Source organism: Sugiyamaella lignohabitans, chromosome B (genome assembly GCF_001640025.1).
Source record: "Sugiyamaella lignohabitans strain CBS 10342 chromosome B, complete sequence".
Taxonomy (NCBI): domain Eukaryota; kingdom Fungi; phylum Ascomycota; class Dipodascomycetes; order Dipodascales; family Trichomonascaceae; genus Sugiyamaella; species Sugiyamaella lignohabitans.
Window position 1 is genome coordinate 2,998,859 of NC_031674.1, and position 23,647 is coordinate 3,022,505.

Below are 23,647 nucleotides of genomic sequence, written 5' to 3' on the forward strand. Positions count from 1 at the left end.
TGAGTTTCACTATTGCTAGATGTTTTGATTTGACACTCTTTTCGTAACAAACTTACAAACACTATTCAACCCATTATACACCGGGAGTGAAGGTACATTGATACCAATAGGTATTATTTTAGCTCATAAAGAAATCTGATATTTTGTTGGAAAGTTCATCTGCTATCGTTATCTGAGGTCTCTCTTCTTATCTTATCTTTTATAAATATAAAAAGAAACGTTGAAAAGTTTCCAGCCGTGCAAAAAAAAATATATTCTCCTTCTCATACCAAGTTTATCACCAACATCAGTAGGACGACCAGGTTGAAAAAAAATGTCCAGTCCTTCTAAACCTACTTTTGACAAATCTAGATCGGAACTCTTTGTCCGGTCGCTGCCTCAGGATGCTACTTCTGAGAAATTGTCTGATTTCTTCTCCAATATTGCCCCAGTGAAACATGCTGTCGTGGTCACCGATAGTACTTCAGGGTTGTCAAAAGGATTCGGTTTTGTTAGTTTTGCTGATCCAGACGATGCCCAGACAGCTTTAGAACAGGGAAGAAAAAGTAAATTTGATGGAAAGTCTATTAGTATTGAATTTGCTAAACCTCGTGCAAGAGGAACTGATGGTCCTAAGGAAACCAACACAGTCGTGCAAAAGGTTGAGAAAAGACGACCACGTCTTATCGTCAGAAACTTACCGTGGTCCGTGAGAGATACAAAAATTTTGGTAAAAACTTTTAGTAAATATGGAAAGGTTGTTGATGCTTTTATTCCTCGCCAAGCTGGAGGTAAAATGTCTGGATTCGCTTTTGTAACTATGAGAAAGAAGTCTCATGCACTAAAAGCTATAGAGGATTCAAAAGATCTCAAAATTGATAACAGGCCAGTAGCTGTAGATTTTGCTGTTGAAAAAGAGAAGTGGGTGTCTGGACAAGGCGAGGAAGTAAACGATGACAGTGAGAGCGAAAGCGACGAAGAGGAAGAGGAGGAAGAGGAGGAAGTATCCGATAACGATCAACACAATAATGAGGCCAATAACGCCGAAGATAATAGTGAAGATGATGATGACGATGATAGTGAAGATGATGAAAATAATGAAGATAACGACGATGCTGAAGGTGAGGTTACCACAAAATTTAAGCAAAGGCCGGCTCCGAATTCTTTTACAGTTTTCGTGAGAAATATCCCATATGGAGCAACAGCCGAGAGCCTTAAAGAGCATTTTGAGCAGTTTGGGCCGATAAGATACGCTTTGCCTGTTATGGACAAGGTTCTCAATCAACCCAAAGGAACTGCATTCGTTGCGTTTAGAGATGAAGATGATTGCAATAATTGCGTGAAGTCGGCACCTCTAGGTGGCTCCGGTTCCCTTTTAGTCGCGGATGATGCTGATCCCAGATATGTATTTGAGGGCCGAATTCTTTCAATCACAAAGGCTGTAGAACGTGAAACTGCCGATAAATTGGCAACGGCTAGTGCTAACGAGCGGAAAAAGCTATTGGGTAAAGAGCCTCCTAATAAAGACAGACGTAATCTTTTCCTATTGAATGAAGGCCGAATAACTCCGGAATCAAAATTGGGCCAAACTATGCCCCCCAGTGAATTAGAAATCAGACAAAAATCATTTGATTTGCGTAAGCAACAGCTAACGAAGAATGCGAGTTTGCATCTAAGTTTGACTCGTTTGGCGATTAGGAATCTTCCAAGGGCTATGAACGAGAGGGCTCTTAAAGCTTTGTCTAGAAAGGCTGTAGTCGAATTTGCTACTGAAGTAAGGAAAGGTCTGAGACAACCATTGACTCAGGAGGAAATTAAAAGATCGACCAAATTCCAGGAACTTTTTGGACGAAATGGTAGCAAACATGGTCTTGTTAGGCAAGCTAAGATTATTACTGAGCACAAAGAGTCAGGAGGTCTAGGAAGAAGCAGAGGATATGGATTTGTTGAGTTCAGAGATCATAGATCTGCTCTAATGGGGTTGAGATGGATGAATGCCCATCTCGTATCTAAGGATGAAATTCTCGAGGGCTTTATTAAAGGTGAAGATGGAGGCATCGAAGAAAAAGTTGATTTCTCGGAAAGTACAAGACGTCGATTGGTTGTTGAATTCGCAATTGAAAACGCTCAAGTTGTTCGAAGGAGACGTGAGACCCAAGAGCGAGTGAGGGTCGCCCAAGAAAAAAGGGCGAAATCAAGTTCTGGTGATCAATCTGAATCTACTGTTGCTGAGCCAGAAAAGAAACTGGGGAAGCGAACTAGAGATGAAGCTGACCCGGCTTCTGAGAACAAGAATGTTCAACATCTTATTGGCAAGAAGAGAAAGATGAAGAAAATGGGCAAAAATTAGCATTTTATGTAATTTATCCAAGTATTTGATAAAACTCATGTACATAAATATTAGCATCTGGGAATAGGGCACCGCCCCTCTCCCAGGGCTCCTTATTCTATATTTTAAGTAATCCAAAAAATAGTATTTCTGAATCAATGGTTTCGAGGGGATTTAGATCTCAAAGACATCGTTCTTTCTATCCATCCATCTGTTCCACCTTCTTCAACTATGATTTGGTTAACCGTTTTGCTGGGAGGAAATGTTTTAGTTCTGCCAATAATCGCAGCATTCCGGGTACTTGGAATTCGTAACATCTCCTTTTCTACTTTCCACCCCACTTGGGTTGCAACATCTTCGACATGGTCAACAAGTGATGCATAGGAAGATTTTGATTCAGGATCTTTGGGATTTCGAGGAGCGAACCTGTATTTAGCTCCAGAAAGTGAATGTGAGCAACATGGGATGACCACAAACGGAAACCCAAGTAATGGGATCCATACCGTCAACTCGTCCGAATGGTTACCGATTACAAATGCATTGGGTGGTAGGTTCAATAAATTAATAGTCGAATCTTTTTTCATTTCGTCATAGGTGTATGCAACTTTAGATTGGAACTGAAGTGTCGTATCTTTTGGCGACTTGGAAGCCTGGTTTCTTGCTTCTTTCAAATTTTGTTCTTGTTTCATCTCAGTTGGTTTTTCGTGGACCTGGTGGAAAATTGGCTCTGGGATTATAACTTGCTCTTTCAACTGTGACTGGACATGAGGTGGATAAGTTGCCCATGACTTTCGCGTCCTGGCGTCTATACCTTTTCCTTGGAATCCCTCGGAAATCAGAATATGTACCAATAGACCATTACCACAGCCCAAGTCATAGAAGCAGAAATCTTTCTTATTAGGATACATTTGCGCCCATAGCTCGATTAAAAATGCAGCAATGGCAAGATCTTCAAAGACGTGCTTCTTAGGATCCGTCTGCTCTGCCCAGTTTGCGACGAGTTCTTTGGCATATCTCTGCTTCAAGTCCATATATCGATCTTGGAATGCAACCTTCTCGACAACCAAATCATGGTTAACTCGTTTCTTATATCCGTTCATTACTCCACTAGAATGCTTGTGACAAGTTTGTAAAAGGTGTAATGCTATGCGAAGGGATCTGTCTGAATCGTCCAGCTCTGTCAAAGATGAAACGTGATTAATATTGGAGACTTCAGCACCCTTTTTTTGTTTTCCTCCCGCCGAAAGAACTTCATTCGCACTTTCAGAAATATTCAGTTTACCTCCTTTTAACCTTTCGTGGCCGAATAGAATATAGTGCAGAGAAACGGAGTTCTTATGATATAGAATACCCACCGCCTCAACTGGTGGTAGATAGAAGGGACAATCTTGGGGAGTTAATAAATGAGGAATATATGCGACTAACATGGTCTCTACTCCCTCAGCTCCAGTAAATACAAGACAAGACTGGTTTATTACAGCATCTCTTAATGGGTTTCTTGGAACTATTCGTCTTATGATGATTTTGGACAAAGTCAAGAATGATCTATCCACTTTCCCATCTCTAGTCTCAATATCTTCTAAATTATGAGTAAGTGGCATTCCTATGGGATCAATTAGAGGGGGGTTGGATGTAACAGCTCCATTGACGTTAATTGGTATTCCGTCAACAATATTCACCTCGTTTAATATATCGGCTCTCATTATAACAGTGGAGTTCACGTTAGGATGTCTTATAATATTCAACATGGCTTTTTCAAAATCATCTCGAGCAAACAGAGCATCTGCGGAATATACCGGCTGCCAACTAGTACCCACTAAAGACTTTTCATGGCGTATATCTTTTATATCAAATGTCATCTTGTCAGTATCCAGGACATGCTTGATTCAACTTTTTCGCTAAATTTGATCCAAGATAAGATAGGTATGCAGCCAGCATATTTCCAAGTAGCCGCGTACGCGCGGGACGTTTATATCGACTGGCTGGCAGCCGATTGTTTCCCACGTGAAGTAAACCATTTCATATTAGAAGAGAGTTCTTCCAGACAGGTCCAGTAAGATAGAGGAAGTAGAGGAAGTATAATGAGCAGCACATCGTCTCAGTAAGTTTGGAGTGATGGTATATTTTATGTCTAAACCCATCAGCGGTCGTAACTAACAAAATGTAGATTTCAACAGTAAGTGTGTCTAGTCCATCCTTCGATGGTGATTAAGGTATTCCATTATAGTTGTAGTCTTGTAATTCGGCCATATCAATTTATGCTTTGAAAGAGCATTTATCATGGGTCTTTTTGCTAACGTCTAGGCTGGAGAAATTAGGTGAAGGAACCTATGCTACGGTATACAAGGGCAGGAACAGAACTACTGGCCAGCTCGTGGCATTAAAAGAGATCAATCTCGATAGTGAAGAAGGTACGCCCTCCACGGCGATTCGAGAGATCTCATTAATGAAAGAGCTGAAGCACGAGAATATCGTTACTTTGTACGATGTCATTCACACTGAAAATAAACTAAATTTGGTATTTGAGCACATGGATCGGGATTTGAAAAAATTTATGGATAGCCATGGTAATAAAGGTGCTTTAGAGGCTCGCCAAGTTAAGGCATTCATGTATCAGCTTTTAAAGGGCATCATGTTTTGTCATGAAAACAGAGTATTACATCGTGACTTAAAACCCCAGAATCTGCTGATCAATAGAAAGGGACAATTGAAGCTCGCCGATTTTGGCCTAGCTAGAGCATTCGGTATTCCTGTAAACACATTTTCAAATGAGGTGGTAACTCTGTGGTATAGAGCGCCAGACGTATTATTGGGATCGCGCACTTACTCGACCTCAATTGATATATGGTCAGCGGGCTGTATTCTTGCAGAAATGTTTACTGGAAGACCATTATTCCCTGGTACCTCCAATGATGACCAGTTAACAAAAATATTTAAGCTGATGGGAACACCCAATGAGACGACATGGCCTGGTATTTCTTCTCTGCCAAACTATAAGAGTAACTTTCCTGTGTATGCACCCCAGGATCTCCGGGCCATTATCCCTCAAATTGAGCCTCTGGCTCTAGACTTATTGCTACTATTACTGCAAATGAAGCCTGAAAACAGAATCACTGCCAGTCAAGCCCTCCAGCATCCTTGGTTTGCCGAGTACAATATACATCACCAAGAAGTCCCTATTCCATACTAGTATTATTCGCGCTTGTTTATTGATTTTAGTTTAATTTATGACTTCCCTCGCCATAAAGGAATTATTAGTATAGTTTGCCAATCAAAACCTGAGTTTCTCGGATGCTTGGTTGAAGCGGTACTCCCACCTCCTTCAGATTTAAAAGCACACATTGTGCAGATTCAATGAGTTGCTTCTGTCTGAGGTATGCGATTATTGTTTATTATATACATATATAATTATAGCAGAAAACTTGGGCTCTTCACATTATATTAATGAATAAAACTATTTTTTTTACAATTGGTACAATATAATGGAACCCAAGAACCCAAATTAAAAAAAATTAGATTTAACGGTTTGGATGGAAATATACTTATTTTTGTTTCTGCTTTCCCCTTGCAGATATGCCCCACTGTTCACAGAGGCTGACAGCCTTACCATCACTTCGAACCTGACATTGTACCGAACACCCGCCAAACAGCTGGGGGAGAAAGGTGGATTGGTGTCGACAATTGAATAAGTCGTCTTAAGAGCGAGTTAATTATTGCCATATTATAATATGATGCACAGGTTTACTAAGTCAAAGCACCAGCGAAACAGCTCGTCAGGTAACAATGGCAACCCGACTTCCCCCACCACTCCACGCACGACACCTGGGGCATCTCCAGCTCTCAATCAGAGATCTATGTCGGTTAATTCCTCCAATCAATCACCTTCTAGTGCGAGATCTAATATGGATTTGAGGGACCGATATGATTTGGAAAAGAAAAACATTATAGCCTCATGTTTCTCCAAGAAAGACGAGCAGGGAACACGTAAGTCACTGCTAAACTATCTCCACAAGCTCTTTGCCTTTCCATTTATAGGATTGTGTTTGTTTATTTGTGTGGCTCTGGCTATATATCTCTAACGAAGAGTGGTACATCTAAATAATGAGATATTGATGTCACCGACAATAGAACTAACATTGAACTAGTATTGGATAGTTATATCACCCATGTACGAATCATCGAAGACTCACATTATCCCTCAACCCGTCCTCCTCCCAATCAACCTGAGTCCTCTAAGAAACATAGAACAATCATTATCGCCGTACGAAAATCAGGACGGGTGCGTGTTCATAAAGCTCGTGAAAATGACAATGGTCTATATCAGATTGGCAAAACATGGAATTTAGACGAATTGACTAAAATTGAGAACGATCTGGCTAATCCGGAGGGGTTTACAGTACATCTAGGAAAGCCATATTACTGGACGACCGAGTCCACAAAAGAAAAAAATACTATTATTATGAGCATGTTAAAAATCTACAAAAAGTATACCAGTGGCCGAGTTCCCGAATTAGTCAATCTGGACAACATAGTTGACGTGGCGACGAGGACTCCAAGTACCACAGCAGATGCATCACCTATGAAATCTGACACTTCTCGGTTGCCTGGTCAAGTTAGTGGTTCTGTCCCTGCACCAGATCCAAGAAGTATTGCAGTGCCGGGGGCCAATACAAAACAAGAACCTCCTGTTGCTCCACAAGAAGAAACGTCAAAACAGAGCTCGGCACGTTCATCCCAACAAGTTCAGCAACAACCAACGCAGCAAAATGTGGCCTCATCATCAACTGCTGTTGTTCGTGCTCCAAGTCCGCAACCGGAGAATGGAAATCAATTGCAAGCTCCAGTGCATGATATAAGGAAGGGGCCACAACCACTTGATACAAGACAAGGGCCACAACCCAGTCAAATGTCTTCTGCGACTTCTAAACAACCACCACCATTGAGCAGCAAGAAATCATTATCCTCATTACAGGGCCCTTTGCTAGCTCCCAAAGGTGATTCAGTGGCTCACAAAGGGCCAACTACCAATCCACCTGCTCAGTTACAGAAAAAACCGTCAATGCCTTTGCTTAATAGTGGAATTTCGCCTGGTGCGTACGCTGCAGCAGGGGCTGCAGCAACAGCTGCTGCTATGGGCAATGTAGCCAACAAAATGACACCGGGCGGCCCCCCACGGCGACCATCTCAGCAAAGTTCAAGCAGTAGTGGTTCAATTCCGCAAATTAGAAAGGTTTCTAGTAGTGGTCCATCATCTAATGTAAAGGCAGTCCAGGCTCGTTTACAGAATCAGATGGCTGGTGCAAGTACGTCTGCGAATGGTGCCCAAAGTGTCCATTCTGGTGGTTCTTCGTCCCCTAGCAGCTCGCAAACGTCTTTGCCACAAAATCGACCATCTTCGGCAGTAAGGCAGGGTTCTGTTAGTGCTGCGTCGCAACCGTCGCAACAGTCGCAACCGCCACTCCCTACCGCAAGACAACAATTAAAGCCGTCGCAGCAGTCTGTTTCATCACCAGATCTTACCCACCCTGTCCCAGAGTCTCTTGTGAGACCATTAGATTCGGAGACTTCATCGCAGGTTCCAGCTGCCCGTACTGACTTGGCACAACCAAGTCCAAGATCGGTGGATTATTCAACAGGTAATGCCAAAATCACCACTCAAACTTCAAAGGCTGCTGATATGCATAACAAGTCTAAAGAAGAATCTATGCACACTACCGAAAGTGATGTTCGCGTGGGGGATACTCTCGCTGGTGCTGTAATCAACAGGCAAACCCCTTCTCCAGTGGCTATTGTAACTACTGTGGACCAAGAACAGACTCCATTGGCCGTTACCAAATCGGCTCCCACGCAAGCGGTTGAGATGGGAAGTGATGATGAGTCTAAGATACCGGGACCATCGACATCCACTCCTGAGTTAGGTGTATCAAAGGGTCATGCTCGTAATCGGTCATCTGTTCAGGGGATTAAAATTTTCGCAAGGTCTCCTTCGCCAAATATTCAACCCGAAGATGATGGTACCGTTCCAACTGATGAAGATTTGTCATTGCGAGAACAGAATGACGTGGTTAACAAAGACCTGACAGAACAGGGTCATACACATACCTTTACGAGAGGACACAAGGCTCGTCAACCGTCAAGTGCTTCTAACCTCTCGCGAGCATCAAAAACAAGACGGCTCTCTATGATCTCTAACGCATCTGCTGTGGAAGAGACTTTGGAAGATTTCAATTGGAATGGAAGAGAAGACGTGGAGACACTGGAGAGGAATATTACTAGAGAGCTGGCTCATATAGAAGCCTCTAATTTGCACAATGTAGTTGATCTTGATGAGAGATTGGATGAGTTGGAACGCTCTTTGGATTTGGCTGTCAACGAGTGCGATAAAATTGGTACAACTCTTGGCGTTTTTTCTGTTCAACTAGGTAGTTTTGGTGATGATATCGCTCATATCGAAGGACAAGGCCAGGGTCTCCAGGTTCAAACTACCAACCAGAAAACACTGTGGAACGACCTTAATGGGTTATTGCAAACCGTTTCTCTTCCAGAGGAGCGACTTCAAGTTTTGAGAGAATGTGGATATGATTCACCGAGAGAGTTAGCATTGTTAGAGGCTACCGCTGTTGATTTGTATCGAGCCGTCCAGACTGTGAGAGCAGAAAATGGAACACAATCAGGCTACCTTGGAAATCTCAGAGCCCTTAGAGAGAAGAAACATGTTTATGACAAAGCTGCTAGCGAATTTATTTTAAGAACGAGGACTTACCTCGATAGAAAATTCAAGTTGGCTGTTCAAGCTAGCGAACGGGAGATTTCGAACGTTCAACAATCTATTGATGACCCTAGACTAGTACGAATAGATCCTTTGACATTGGCTCAACTGTACCCTTTGAGCGGGGTTATACTGTTTGTCAAGGACTTGGACCATGTAAATTATTCGTCAATTGTGAAGGGTTATGACAGAGTATTACGCGAATATTATGAAGTTAGTATATCGAGCTTCCTGGCCAAATGGAAACGCCAACTCTCAGCTTTGATTAGTAAGTACGAGCAATTCTCGTATACTGGTAATAAGGAGAACAATGCGGTTTCCGAGGGTCTAGTGTCCAAATCGCTGAAGAGATCTGGTACCATAGCGAGGTTTAAGTCCAGTGCCAGTTCTACATCCCTTTCTACAGATGCCAGTGGAGCTAAAGGAGCCGCTAGTCAGGTTAGTTTGGAGGACAGCAAAGGTATTGTCGACTTGGCAGACCGAAAGCTAGTTCAGAAAGCTCTGCGAAAAATATTTGACAGTTTAACTTCTCTGGTAATTGGAGAACAAGAAGCTTTCACGTTGCTCTTCCATGAGTCTTCTTTCGATAGCTTGAACTTCCCATCGTTTGCAATCTCCAATCCTGTTGCCAACCGTAGTAAACCACCTCATTATTATGAAAAGCTACGTACTAGAGATATTGACCCTGATTATTCGAAGGCCCAAGAGCTAGCTTCCAATGTCGGTACTATTTTTGATTGTCTTTTTGACCAGACCGCTAAATTTCTTGATGACTACTTGGCGCATTTTAGTCTTGGATCACCATTTTTGTTAGCCGTAATCGACTATTATGTTATGAAATTGGATTCAACTAACCAAGACTTCCTTAGTCAAGTACTAGTAAAATTAAAAGACCGCATTACTAGTAAATGGCAGGCATTTATTAACCAACAAATTGGAATAATAAACAGTACCATTGTGTCGAGTAAAAAACGGAAGGGCGTTGTTCCATTTGTGCGCAAGTTCCCCTTGTTTGCCAACTCCATTGAAGAAGACTTGAAGAATGTATCCAGCACAGATTCTGTTCAAAATCTGCCTGTTCGGAAGGTTATTGACTCAAGCTATGATAAGGTTTCGAAGGCAATATTTCACAATTTGGAACGACTTGCCAAAGACACTGGTACGAGTCAAACTAATGGCACTTCACCAAACATTACTAGCGCAAATAATAGTTCGTCCAATCTTACAACTGCTAATGACTTTGAGGATAAGGAACTCCTGAACTATCATGTTATGATGATCGAAAATATGAACATACTGATGGAGTCCCTTAGCTCAATGGATAATGCCAGTCTCGAGTCAGTTGCCTACACTGCAAGAACGACTTATCGCAAAGAACTCGATCTATATATTCAAACGGTGCTGCATCGTCCAGTTGGAAAACTCCTCGACTTCATTGATGGTTTCAATGCCATTGTGGATAAAAATCCGAACGAAAATCCAACTCATCGCCATGGGTACTCCAAGTCGTCATTTCGTAAGCTTATCAGCAGCTACGACAGCAAAGAAGTCCGTAAAGGAATCGAAACACTTCGTAAGAGAGTTGAAAAGCATTTTGCTGGAGATGATGAAGATCCTACTTTCAGTAATAACCCTGGAAATCGTAAACTTTTGGATAAAGTGTGGTCGGCGACTCAAGCTTCCTATTCGGTGCTCTATGGTGACCTTGTGAAAATTGAATCAAAATATTACCTCGATTCCCCCGGTGAAGCTAGCCAAATTGAGTTCTCAAAGAATGACATTGTTACGAGCTTTTCCAAAATCTAGAATTTTACTCTATTTAATATCTATTTAACTACATCAGCAGATGGCTTTGGCGTGTGCTATTTTATAATCCTTTGCGTCTTGGGCCTTGCCCAGATCACAGGACGAGTTATTCATTATAAACACGAATGTATTCTTACAGGACCCCAAAAATAAAAATTTTAAAAAAATAAAAAAAAAAAATTACTTAGATTCACTTAGCTTTCAAATCAGGCAAATCCTCAACCTTGACATGATTCTCCTTCATCCAATCAGCATCAATCAGTTTGTCCTTAGCCTCTAATAAGAACTTATAACTTGTCTTAATAGTACCATCACTGACACCTGTCTTATCAGCAATTTCCCCTCCGGTGACGGACTGCTTGAAGAGCGAGGCCGCCATATAGATAGCAGCAGCAGCAATTGAGATAGGTGACCGACCAGCCAAAGTACCTTCATCTTTGGCCCTCCTAGCTATATGCTCAGCCGCTTTTGTCACTTGCGATGATAAACCCAAATGCGAGCAGAAACGACGAACCAGGTCTTCAGCATGAGTCTGCGTAGTCTGGTATTCTTCGTTGGTACTATGTGACAATTTAATACCAGCTGACTGAAGTAGTTTTTCCATGATTTTAAAAGTACGACCGATCTCTCGCTTTGGCACACTCGTGAGAGCCCATATTTCCTTGAAAGTACGCGCAACACCCGAGTGACGACAGGCAATGAAAATAGCAGCCGCCATAATAGACTCTTGACTCTTTCCCTTCAGTTTACGATCCTCATAAACAATCTTATACGCTTCTTTAGCAGCATCCTGAACTATTTTTGGTAGCAAGAAAGCCTCACACATCTGAGAAATTCTACTAAAAGCCACTTGAAGAACTGAATCCTTTTTGTCCACATTTCTGTTCTGAGTCCTACTCAGGTCACGGCCAAGGGTAGAGCCCGGAGCGCCTAAAGAGATAAGTGTATCGAGTTGATTATTGTCAAGTAGTGGATTACCAGCATCACCAACACGCGAAGGATCATCGTTTCCTTGGTCATCATTTGAGAAGGTACGCCATTCTGACCGGGTATCTACGATTCTGTCACCTAACACCAGTCCGCAATTACCACAAACCATATCGCCCTCACTGAATCGTTCTACAATATCAGGAGGCATGATCCTACACTCAGGACACATAAGCCGAACATTAAGGTTGACGTGATACTGCTCATCATCTTTTGTTGGCATGATGTGAGGAGGATGGATGGAAGACATTCAACCTGGTCTCTGTCCGTTATATAATGATGCTGCTCACAAACTGCTGAATAATATGGGTAAGGGTATTGTTGAGCCGCGGAATCCGCGGCTCCATGGGTCATATTGATAGTAATGAGCGTTTACTGTAGATCTATGCTCTGATGGGATATAAGATCGCATATGCATATTAATTTTTTTTTTTTGGGTATAGGATTTTTTCGTCTACAGGCAATTTTTTGTTTTCGGTCAGTATTCAAACAAATACGAACAGTTCAAAAAAAAGCGATAGAAAATGAAAGCCAAGAAACCTATTAGTAAACGAAAGAGCACTCGTCTGCAGCAAGGAATTAAGAAGAAGGTCGCTGCGCATAATAGAAAGGAGCGCAAACAATCGAAGAAAGATGTTACTTGGAAGTCGAAGGTAAAGAAGGATCCAGGTATCCCCAACTCATTTCCTTATAAGAACAGAATTTTGGAACAAATTGAGGAGAATAGACTTAAAGAAGCTGAAGAAAAAGAAAGAAGAAGAGAGGCCCAACGGGCTGCTGCGAAAGCTGCTGGTGAGACTTTCACCGGCCTCGACGATGATGACAGTATGGCGGTGGAAGAGTCGAATAGCAATCGTCTTTCCGCTTTATTAGCGTCTGCTCAACAGGCTGCTAAAGAGTACGATGGTGAAGAAGACGAAGAAGAAGATGATGATGATGAGGACATGGAGGTCGATGACAGTGATGGAGAGAGCGAGGATGAAGGTCAGGAAATAGAAATCACCGAAGGTGAGAACGTCTTTGAAGGCTCAAGAAAAGCTTTTGATAAATTATACAAACAGGTTGTTGATGATGCCGACGTTGTTTTATACGTATTAGATGCTCGGAATCCAGAAGGAACAAGGTCAAGACAGGTAGAGAGAACGGTCCTGGCTAATCCCAGCAAAAGACTTATTTTCGTTCTTAACAAAATAGATCTTGTGCCTTCTGATGTTCTTAAAAAGTGGATCAAGTACCTCGAACTGGCATTTCCCACCATCCCCTTGGCAGCTTCCTCAGCGGCCCCTAATGCTACTACTTTTGAACACAAGGGTTTGACACAAGTTGCAACCTCAACTATTCTATTACAGGCTCTGAAGAAGTATGCCAGTGAGTCGCAGCTAAAAAGATCGATTTCTGTTGGTGTTATTGGGTACCCCAACGTAGGAAAATCATCTGTGATCAACTCATTAACTGCTCGTCATGGCTCGACCAATAGAGCTTGCCCTGTCGGTGCTCAAGCAGGTGTTACTACTGTGGTGAGAAAAGTTAAGGTGGATAACAAGCTGAGTATTCTTGATTCGCCTGGAATTGTATTCCCATCTAGTGAGTCTTCTAAGAAAGCCAATCCTGTTGAGGAGAAGGCCCGCCTCATTCTATTAAACGCAGTGCCTCCAAAGCAAATTGATGATCCTAGGCCAGCTGTGTCACTTCTCCTGAAACGACTTTCAAAAAATGATGACCTTATGACCAGACTCAAGAAGTACTACGACTTGCCACCAATTGTGACCAGCCCTCATGATAAATTTGTTACCAGTTTTCTTGTTGAAATCGCTCGTAAGAAGGGTCGACTTGGCAGAGGTGGTGTTCCAGATCTAGACAGCTCGGCTACCGCCGTCATTACTGACTGGAGAGATGGCCGTATTGCTGGATGGGCTCTACCTCCTGTCCTCAAATCCTCTTCTAGTGAAGCTCCCACAGGCTCTGTTGATGCATCATCCGGTGCTGCCATTGAACAAAACCAGACTGTTATTGTCACGGAATGGGCCAAGGAATTCAGTTTGGACGGTCTGTGGGATGGCCAGTTTGACGAGTAATCGCTCTACATATATTTTATATTACATTAATTGCATTTTTGACGGTTTGAGCGCGCTGTGCTATATTGCTCCCTATGTTTAGGCCATCTAATATTTTCTTAGCTTCCATTCAAGCTCCAAAGTATTGGACCGTTTTTCTTAAGTATACTTCAATATGACATATCTACTCGATTATTATTCCTATATGATTTCTATCTAACTTCAATCAACAGGTTGCGGTTGGCCCGTACAAGAAAATCCGACCCTCGGATTCTTCGACCATGCATGCATGCATGCATGTTCTACGGCTCTAAAAAATCTGGGGCAGTGCTTCTGTAGATCGCTTGAAAGTAGTAAACAGAACTGCTACACTTCGGTATTGAGACCACTGTTCTTGCTGTTTACATAGAGTATATATCTATGACGAGCAGGAGAGAAGGTAATTGTGTGGACGTTATCAGATATTTGGAACTATCTGTAGATATATCTAATCATCTAGCTAGCATATCTTTGGACTCCTAAATCGTTTCCTGGATGACAGTTCCCAACATATTAACTTCACTGGCTTTTGTTCTCCTATTTAAAGTTAGTTTATAGGTCAGAATGTCTGATGAGATAAACAGCGACGATGCTGAGAGTGTCCGTATCGCAATCTGGCCTCGGACTATGGCCCTGGTCAGAAAGGAACTGATCCTATTACGAAGAAGCTGGTTCTGGACTTTTTTTCGAGCCCTATTGCTCCCAGTTGCATTTATCGTGTTCATGGTAAGTATCTGGTGATAGGTTTTAAACATGCTGCTATCTAGCATGTATTTTTATTTAAGTTAACATTAATTTCTCTCTGGTTACTAATAAGTGTGTAGGGTGAAGCGAAACACTTTTTCATCACATATGGAGTATATGGAGTAGGCAAACCTGCTGAGATTCATAGTCTATCGTCAGTCGTCGGAAATCAGATTATATCCTATTTCCCTAGTGAAGCAGGTATGCCAGAAATAGATGAGGTCCACCGAATTATGAATATTGTTTTAAAAGGAATACCAGAAGAGAATATCAAGTTTTTGGATAACCCAACAGATATTTTGAATGTTTGTAGAGAGAACCTTCGCGGAACTAGTAGGTGCTATGGGGCCGTTGAATGGAATCGAATTGATCTTAAAACACAAACCTATAACTATACTCTTCGAGGGAATTCTGGACTGAACTATGTCAATGTTGGTGGTAGCCAGTCTTCTGGGGATGTATTTGTTCTACCATTGCAATTTGCTATTGACAAGGCTATTGCTAACTTCACTGTGACACCTCAATCTTTACCATACACGTCGATCACCGAGCAAGAGTATAAGGACAAAATGAACAAGATATATATGAAAGCAATCATCAACTGGTTGGCTCCGGCTTTATTTTTGTCAATGATTGGTGTTATTTACCATTTAGCTGGAGTCGTCGCTCAGGAGAGGGAATTGGGGATAACAAGCTTACTCACCAGTATGGGTTTACCCAGAGCGGTCAGATTTCTAAGCTACCATGCCGCTTTCACTATCGTTTATTTGCTTGGTTGGATTATAATTGCAATTGCCTTTTCTGGAGAGCTTTATATGAAGACAAACGCCGCAATTATAATATTTTATCACATAATAAGTGGTCTATCCATGGTATCATGGTCGATATTTCTCGGGAATTTGTTCAAAAGCACTCAATTGGCAGGAATTTTTGCATCTGGTTTCTCGGTCTTTCTTGCTATTGTCACAACTCTCCAGACCAGAATAAATGCTACTGAGGGGCCTTATCAGAGTGGGGCGGTTTATGCTCTTTCTATTCTCTTTCCTCCGTGCAATTATAGCTATTTTATTTCTACCATTTCCAGGTGGCAGAGAGAGCTCCGAGCAACCAATTTGATCGAGAAGGCTCCAGAATCTAATATCCGTGTGATTGTGATTTTTGTTTTTGCAATTGTGCAAGTATTTCTTTTCTTTGGTCTGGCAATTTTGACGGATATTTGGCTTTATAGTTTTAAGAAGCCTGTAAGCATGGCAAATGGACTTGATACCAGCAGTGCTATTCAGATCACAAACTTGACTAAAGTTTATAAAACTCGCCAGTTGTGGCCCAAATTTCGAAAGTCTAAAGTTGTAGCTGTGAGCGATCTTAATGCCGAGATTGGTACCGGTCAAATTGTGTGTTTGCTGGGTGCTAATGGTTCGGGCAAGACAACAACATTAGAGATGATAGCAGGTATTCAACCTGCAAGCAGTGGATCGATCACGTTGAGACCAGGTAGCAAGGTAGGCATATGTCCCCAAAAAAATGTTTTGTGGGATAATCTGACTGTGCGTGAGCACATAGAGATATGGGCTGAAATAAAGGGAGGAACAAAAGGTTTCAACAGTAAAAAATCGAAGACAGTACTTGTCGATAGTCTTATTGAAAGATGTGATCTAGTGCCAAAGGCCAACACAAGAGCCGGCAATTTGAGTGGTGGCCAGAAACGAAAGTTACAGCTTGCAATCATGTTTGTAGGTGGAAGCAATGTCTGCTGTATTGATGAAGCTTCCTCAGGACTAGATCCTCTTAGTAGGCGGAAGATTTGGGATATCTTACTTGAGAGTAGAGGGAAGCTCACCTTAATTCTTACGACTCATTTTCTAGATGAGGCTGATCTATTGGCAGATAACGTCTTTATCATGTCAAAAGGTGTTTTGAAAGCCGAGGGTCCAACATTGCGATTGAAGGATCGTTTGGGAGGTGGATATAGGATTTTTGTCAGTTCGGGAAACGTATCCTCATCGGCTGTACATTTTGGGGGTACTTCTGAAAAGGCCCTGGCACGCGTTCACGAAGAAGAAGAAGAAACATGTCATGAGGTCAATTCCACTGAAGAGGTTTTAGAAACAATCAAATCTTTACAACACACTGGTAAGAAATATCGTGTCGAGGGTCCAAGCCTTGAAAATGTATTCTTAAAGGTAGCTCAAGGTGACCATGAAGGCTTTAAACTTGGAAAGAGTGGGGCCGAATGGGTGTCTGATGGTCAAACTGAACTCAATGCACAGCAAATAGCAGAGGCTTTGCAAGTTCGCAGTAATGGGACAGTTGGGCTGGGCCGCCAGCTTATGGCTATGTTTAGTAAGCGGTTTGTTATCTTTAGAAGAAATCCTTTGGCTGAAATTGTAACATTCATACTACCGATTATTGTTGCACTGGCTACTCGATCTTTTCTTGTTAGCTTTAATGGTTCTGGATGTTCAGTGTCTGCGCTGTTTCAAAACCAAGAATTCACCGATTTGAACATATCCAACTATCAGATGGTTGCTGGTCCTGAAACATCACTTTTAGAAAGAATGTCTGGACTATCTGTTTTAGCAAGCAATATCTTGAGTACATTACCTCCCCAGAACATCACCTCGAGTCAAATCCTTGGTTTGTTAAACCATGATACCAGAAAGGTTGATAATATATCGTCATTCACAGAAGTGATAAGCAATAACTATGCAAGTTTAATGCCTGGTGGTTTTTATTTGGGAGATTCAGGTATTCCTCCAACGGTCGCTTATGTTGTAGACCTTCCGGACTTTGGAACATATACAGGTAGTACGATGCTCAATATGTTGAACAATGTTATGCTCAATGGTACCGTTAACATTGTTACGAATTTCTCACCTTTCCAAAATCTCTGGTCAAGTAGCACTGGAAACTCACTACAATTTGTTGTTTATTTCAGTCTTGCAATGTCTGTTGCTCCAGCATTTATAGGTCTTTACCCTACTTTTGAACGATTGAGTAAAGTAAGAGCCATGCACTACTCTAATGGTCTAAGAATATTTCCTTTGTGGTTTGCTTATACCTCTTTCAGCTTTTTATTTTTCATCGTGTCTTCTGCTATTTTAACCGCAATTATTGGCAGCTCAAACTCCACTCTTATAGGTATTGGCTATTTATTTTTGTGTTTCCTATTGTATGGCCTTTCTTCAATTCTTTTGAGCTTCTTCTTTTCTTTGTTTGTTCAATCCCAACTAGCAGCGTTTGCGATAACAGCTGCTGTTCAGGCTGTGTATTTCCTCGTGTATCTCATTGCCTATTTAAGCATTTTGGCATATGGGAGTCCAGCTACAATCGATTCGAATCTTCTTGTAGTTCATTTTGTAATGGCTATTTTCATGCCTGTGGCAAACTTGATTCGAGCACTATTTGTTTGCCTTAACTTGTTCGGAGTTATATGCCATCAGAATGGGTCTGGACGAATTTCATACCTTGGAGATATTGTTGCTTATGGTGGCCCCATATTATATATGATTTTACAAATTTTTGTTCTCTTTTTTGCATTGCTGTGGTGGGAATCAGGAAAATTCAGAATAAACTTGAAATCTAAGAACAGTGCTGCTCTTTCCAAGTTTGGAGAAACGTACGAGGGGACCACTGCTGATGTGTCCAAAGAGACAGATTTTGTTGACCAATACCCAGAGACTTACGAAGACGGTCTCAGACTGTCCCATGTTCATAGGGTTTTTGGTGGAAAGAAGTCCACGAATCATGTACTAAACGACGTCACTTTTGGAGTTAGGAATGGAGAATGTTTTGTGCTTCTGGGCCCGAATGGTGCAGGTAAGACTACCACTTTCAACATGATTAGAGGTGAGATTTCTGCAACTTCAGGTGATATTTATGTGAATGGCGTGTCAGTATCGCATGATAGATCGGAAGCAAGATCTAGACTGGGAGTATGTCCACAATTTGATGCCATGGATAAAATGAAAGTGGTAGAGATTCTTCGGTTCTATGGAAAGTTGCGTGGCTTGCATGAGATTGATAACCACGTTGAAAAGATTATTGAAGCTGTAGGGATTGTTCGTTTCCGAGATCGTATGGCCTATAAACTCAGTGGAGGTAACAAGCGAAAATTGTCGCTGGCAGTAGCTCTGATTGGCAACCCAGCAGTATTGTTGTTGGATGAGCCATCCAGTGGTATGGATGCGTTTGCCAAACGTATTATGTGGAATACGTTGTCGTTAGTGTCACATGGTCGCTCAATTGTTCTGACAACTCACTCCATGGAAGAAGCCGATGCCCTTGCATCGCGTGCAGGTTTCCTGGCTAAAAGAATGCTTGCCATTGGTACAGTTCAAGATCTTTACAATCAGTATGGCCAAGCACATCATCTTCATGTTATTTGCAATAGCGCGCCTGACACCTCATTAGAGGATATGGAGAAAATATTTTCATGGGTTTGTGAAACGTTTCCGGGTTCAATGGCAGAAGATAAGTTACACCAGGGTCAAATTAGAATTTGTATCCCTTTTCAGGATTCTCCCGATATATTGCCTATATTTAGAGTTCTGGAAGAGCGAAAGGTGGAGCTAGATATAGAATCCTATACCTTAACTCCAACAACCTTGGAAGAGGTGTTCTTAAAAATTATTGGTAGACATGAGGTAGAAGAAGAATGATTTGATGCAGTTTGATATTATTAGTTTTTATGCATATCTTATTTTATACAATTATAGATTACAAAAACTCTTTGGCGACGCCCTGCGTCGAAACTGAACTTTCCCACTCTTGGAGGCAACTGTCACAATAAGCATCTAAGTGGGATCGCAAGTCAGAGCTAATATTGGTTGTATACCTGGTAGCCAGCTTGCAAGTTTTCAATTCGGAAAGTAACCAGCTTCTCCACTCGGCAAACAGAGATTCTGCTTCAATCCTGTTCAGTAGGCGCAAGTTTACAAGTAGATCGTTTCTCTTTTCACCAATATCATTTCTTATTCTGTTCAATCTGGCAGACAATTCGAAATTTGGTGAGTCCAAATCGGCAACAGTAAAATCCAACTTGTCTAGATCAGCCCCATCAATTGGTTCATAGTATGCTATTGATCTAAATTTATCATGACACATGCTGGGCTCTTCTCCTCTGGCGAACCCTCTACCATCATTAATTATTTGGCTGATTTCACCCAAATAGATTGTGCGACGCATCGCAGTATTGGAGCTAGGAATTAAATTGAGGTCTTTCGACAAATGATAAGCCCTTGATTCAGTCCAATATGCCACCGTAGACCTTGCTGAAAGGAACACATTACAGCCTATTGATATAAGTAGAAACAAGATTAAAAATTTTCTCAAACTTATCTCATGCCACACTCGGCGCCCAATCCCACCTAGTACCATAAACACGTTAGATATGATGCTCACAACCCATCCACCTAGTACACCAGCAGATGCTTTTATAAGATATTCCTTAGTAACCGAGATTGGTGTCTGGTTGGTATCTCTTTGCTCTTGCCGACCCGCGACACCACTATACTCTGAATTCGAGCTCCTAGTCTCATCCTGGACTGAAGTACCTAGCTTGCCAAACAACCGCACTGCTGTATTTGTCATTCCCCGATGGCCCAGACGCTTACGGCATTCTGCAACTCTTTCATTGATATTCTTGGCTTCCTGAATGAAGTGGTTATAAACGAGGCTTTCCACAACGTTGCGTGCAATTCCTGCAGACTTAATCCATTCGATGTTGGACCAAATGGAAAGCTTGCATTGGGATATCCGAGTAGCTTGAATTACGAAACGCGTAGTAACATAGAATGTAGCACCATATGGAAGTTCCCAGGGGGTTCTGCGATCATAGACAATGTAAACGAGATTGTCATCCTTTCGTTCTATTCTCTGCAGATTTGTAGTACGTTCATTACTTGAGCCTTGACTACCTGTCAAAATTCCTTTCGAGTTGAAAAAGTATGTTATTTCCCTTTCCAATCTTGATGAAGTTGTCTTATGCCAGGGACTGACCTCCAGTTTGGTTCGGTTGTAAAGTGGTGAATCAGTGTACTTGAACACGGGCGATAACTCCCCAAACATTACATGAAACAGGGCCTTCGCAGGGACATCATAAATCTGCTCAAGCATCAGTCTGTCCATCAAAGTTGCAAGATTGCTTTCAATATTTGGATGTTGTTTTGAGGAAATAAACGTAGCATTCACTTCGTCAGTTTTTGAGGCAGTTGATTTAGGTTTCAAGCTGTTCTGTAGCGAAAGATACCTTTGTAGCAGTCTCTTACTAGTAGCACCGTAATCCTCATCGTAGTCATCATCATCTGTCATCATATCATCGTCATCATCGGAGCTCAATGAAACCCTGTGGTTCTTTATATCATCGAGGGCTTTTTGAATCTTCTTCTGTCTTTCTGTACCCAGCTTCCTTAACTTTGTTATGACTTGCTCTAATCCGTCAGGCTCTTCCGCCGAAATATTATCAATCAAATACTGTACACGACGCTTTATTAATCTTCCAGCATCAATGAATACTCTACATGACAAGCTCTCTCCTTTCTCGGTAAGCAGGTAAAGCGAATCCCAACCGGTACTACTACTACCCTCGATACTCACCATGCGTGATATGGGCTTTTTCTCTAAAATGGTGAAGCCGAAAGAGCATGAATACATGTATATGAACTTAGTTGTGACAAACGCTCTTCCAGGCAGCTCTTGCTTTGGATTGGGGCGAAATAGTGCTCTGAACACCATAACTACTCGGTCATTTTTGTCCGGGTCAGCTAGACCTTGGAATATCGCTCTCATTTGAATATCTTGGGATCGCAATTCTAAGGGATAGAATGCTGGGTAAGGTTCAACCAACTCGATCGAGCTTGCGGGAGTCTGAACAGCAGTAGAGTCCGAAGATTTTGAAGAATCTGACAAAGAGCTAGTACTGGTATGTGCTATTTGGTATGATGCCCAATTGACTGATCCCCAATAGTTAGCAGTGAACGCAGACGGTACGGTAGTGGGGTGTAGGAACGAATTGGCAATTATCGCCTCCTTGGTCATCGAAGTTGGCATTGGTGTGTTAATAACAGGTAAGGGGGCCAGAGGAGCTTCACTAGTCCCTAGAGTACTAAATTGACCCTGACCAGGATCCAAGAGAGACGACAAAATCATTGACTTCCCGGCATTCATCATTGTTTGAAGTTTATTTGCATCAACCCCAGAGAAATATCCACTCATAGGCTGTTGTTGTCCCGTGCTCGGTGTTCCTGGTCGGAACGAAGCATCGGTAGATTTCCGGGAAGGGGCATTTGGACCATTATTACTCTTCAGCCCAACTGTCTCTTCGTCGTTGTATGGGCTAGAGCCAGACGCAAACTCGGGAATTAAAGGATGCATCAGCTGGAATGCTGTGGATGCATCGCCGGTCTTCATCTTTTCAATTGCTTCTCGCTTCGAGACCTCAAATACTTGTAGCCATGACTTGAGTTCTGCTAAACTATCCGCTTGCAGAACTAACGTGGAGTCCTTAGTGCGAATTTCAAAACAAAACCTACGATCCTCATTTGGCTCCGGACTAACATTGCAAAGTAAAACACCAATCTTATCGGTTTCCTGAACAAACGTTTTTGATGGAGACAAAACAAGCCAGCCGAAAATTCCGCCTTTAACAAATGCCCATCTTCTGATCCAAACGTGTCTTCCAGTTCGGGCTGATGTCTTTACAAACAACCAACCATGCTTCTCATTACTAGCATAAGCAGAAGGCGACAGGTTTGGTACGAAGTGACTCAAGGTGGAATTTTGAGGCATATAATCATTCAAGTCTCTAGAAGGTATAGAACGAGTAATTGTTTGTTCTTCCATCTCTTGCCGTAGTCTCAGCATTTCTGCTTCAATAGGCTTAAGACACGCCGATAACGCCTTCGACCAAGACTTGATTCTATACATATCGACCCCCATAGGGAAATAAGTCGGGTCTCCAGCAACAAGAGATTTACTTCTCAAAATCCATGGATCCACCAGAGTATCCACTAGAACGACATTTACATGACGCTCTACAACTGCTACAATACATGATAAGTCAAAACAAGCCTTAACGTAAGCCTTTCGAACTTCGGATAGCTGGAAGGCATCTTCTCTTAGAGCAGATGCCTCCTTATTCTTAGAATTACTTGCGTAGGCTTGGAGAATGCTATCGTATTTGGATTGAGCAGCATCATAATTACGTCGACAATCTTTATAACTTCGTAAGTCATTTCGCTGAAAAGTCGCCAGGGGACCCAAGGTTTTTACTGTCTGGGTTTTCACCATTTTTATGGTTGTTGCCCAATAGTGTCGGGTGGCCTCTGCGTAGCGTCTCAATGCTAACATTGTATAATCGTGATCAATGATTCCTTGGGTGACAAAGTCAGGCACAAATCTTGAAATTAAGAAGTTTGCATTTTCCTGAAGTACTGCATGTTTTTGTTAGTCTAATGTACTAAATTATGGAGCAGGCGTCCAAATGAGTTAACCTACCGTCCATTTCTTGAGATAGCTTATTAAGTGCCTTAGAAAAGGACTCAATCCAGCGATCTAAACTATCCAGCTGTTCATTGACATGATTCATAGATGCACGGAAAGTTGGGCTGTCCAGAACCGCTTCTTTGAAAGTAACAGCAATCAGAGTTACAGGTAGATCTCTGGGTCTGTCATCAGACTCATTCGCTGTAGATGATTTCTTCGACGACGGCTTTCTGGTAGCCTCAACAATTGGCACCTGCAACTTTGGTACCGGGGTACCTTTGATTCCTTCAGCTGTCTTTTGCGGGGATATTGTGCTATTGCTACCCGTTATGTCGGCCCCGGCAGTCTCGGCAGGAGCACCGGTATCGACACTTGTTGCAGTTTGACCCGGTGGCTTCGTGGACATTTTCTGAGAGAATAAATTCCTATACCGACTTGAAATGCTTCAATTAATCT

The 23,647-nt window shown here is 42.0% G+C and overlaps 9 protein-coding genes across 9 annotated transcripts; 5 read left to right on the plus strand and 4 right to left on the minus strand.

Moving 5' to 3' along the window:
* Window positions 1–313: 313 nt before the first annotated feature.
* Window positions 314–2,329, plus strand: NOP4 (Nop4p; the record flags this gene model as incomplete). Its single annotated transcript, XM_018879983.1, has 1 exon — window positions 314–2,329. The coding sequence occupies one exon, from the start codon at window positions 314–316 to the stop codon at window positions 2,327–2,329; it is 2,016 nt and encodes a 671-aa protein (XP_018737848.1).
* Window positions 2,330–2,463: 134 nt separating this feature from the next.
* TRM44 (Trm44p) lies at window positions 2,464–4,167 on the minus strand (the record flags this gene model as incomplete). Its single annotated transcript, XM_018879984.1, has 1 exon — window positions 2,464–4,167. The coding sequence occupies one exon, from the start codon at window positions 4,165–4,167 to the stop codon at window positions 2,464–2,466; it is 1,704 nt and encodes a 567-aa protein (XP_018737849.1).
* Window positions 4,168–4,754: 587 nt separating this feature from the next.
* On the plus strand, window positions 4,755–5,498 carry PHO85 (cyclin-dependent serine/threonine-protein kinase PHO85; the record flags this gene model as incomplete). Its single annotated transcript, XM_018879988.1, has 1 exon — window positions 4,755–5,498. One exon carries the CDS (start codon window positions 4,755–4,757, stop codon window positions 5,496–5,498), a length of 744 nt encoding a protein of 247 aa, XP_018737850.1.
* Window positions 5,499–6,773: 1,275 nt separating this feature from the next.
* SEC3 (Sec3p) lies at window positions 6,774–10,883 on the plus strand (the record flags this gene model as incomplete). Its single annotated transcript, XM_018879989.1, has 1 exon — window positions 6,774–10,883. One exon carries the CDS (start codon window positions 6,774–6,776, stop codon window positions 10,881–10,883), a length of 4,110 nt encoding a protein of 1,369 aa, XP_018737851.1.
* Window positions 10,884–11,073: 190 nt separating this feature from the next.
* Window positions 11,074–12,120, minus strand: SUA7 (Sua7p; the record flags this gene model as incomplete). The annotated part of the gene is made up of 1 exon (XM_018879990.1): window positions 11,074–12,120. The coding sequence occupies one exon, from the start codon at window positions 12,118–12,120 to the stop codon at window positions 11,074–11,076; it is 1,047 nt and encodes a 348-aa protein (XP_018737852.1).
* Window positions 12,121–12,394: 274 nt separating this feature from the next.
* On the plus strand, window positions 12,395–13,945 carry NUG1 (RNA-binding GTPase NUG1; the record flags this gene model as incomplete). The annotated part of the gene is made up of 1 exon (XM_018879991.1): window positions 12,395–13,945. The coding sequence occupies one exon, from the start codon at window positions 12,395–12,397 to the stop codon at window positions 13,943–13,945; it is 1,551 nt and encodes a 516-aa protein (XP_018737853.1).
* Window positions 13,946–14,910: 965 nt separating this feature from the next.
* On the plus strand, window positions 14,911–19,368 carry PDR5 (ATP-binding cassette multidrug transporter PDR5; the record flags this gene model as incomplete). The annotated part of the gene is made up of 1 exon (XM_018879992.1): window positions 14,911–19,368. One exon carries the CDS (start codon window positions 14,911–14,913, stop codon window positions 19,366–19,368), a length of 4,458 nt encoding a protein of 1,485 aa, XP_018737854.1.
* Window positions 19,369–19,426: 58 nt separating this feature from the next.
* Window positions 19,427–23,056, minus strand: SIP3 (Sip3p; the record flags this gene model as incomplete). Its single annotated transcript, XM_018879993.1, has 1 exon — window positions 19,427–23,056. One exon carries the CDS (start codon window positions 23,054–23,056, stop codon window positions 19,427–19,429), a length of 3,630 nt encoding a protein of 1,209 aa, XP_018737855.1.
* Window positions 23,057–23,165: 109 nt separating this feature from the next.
* On the minus strand, window positions 23,166–23,597 carry AWJ20_3006 (uncharacterized protein; the record flags this gene model as incomplete). Its single annotated transcript, XM_018879994.1, has 1 exon — window positions 23,166–23,597. The coding sequence occupies one exon, from the start codon at window positions 23,595–23,597 to the stop codon at window positions 23,166–23,168; it is 432 nt and encodes a 143-aa protein (XP_018737856.1).
* Between the last annotated feature and the right edge of the window lie 50 nt (window positions 23,598–23,647).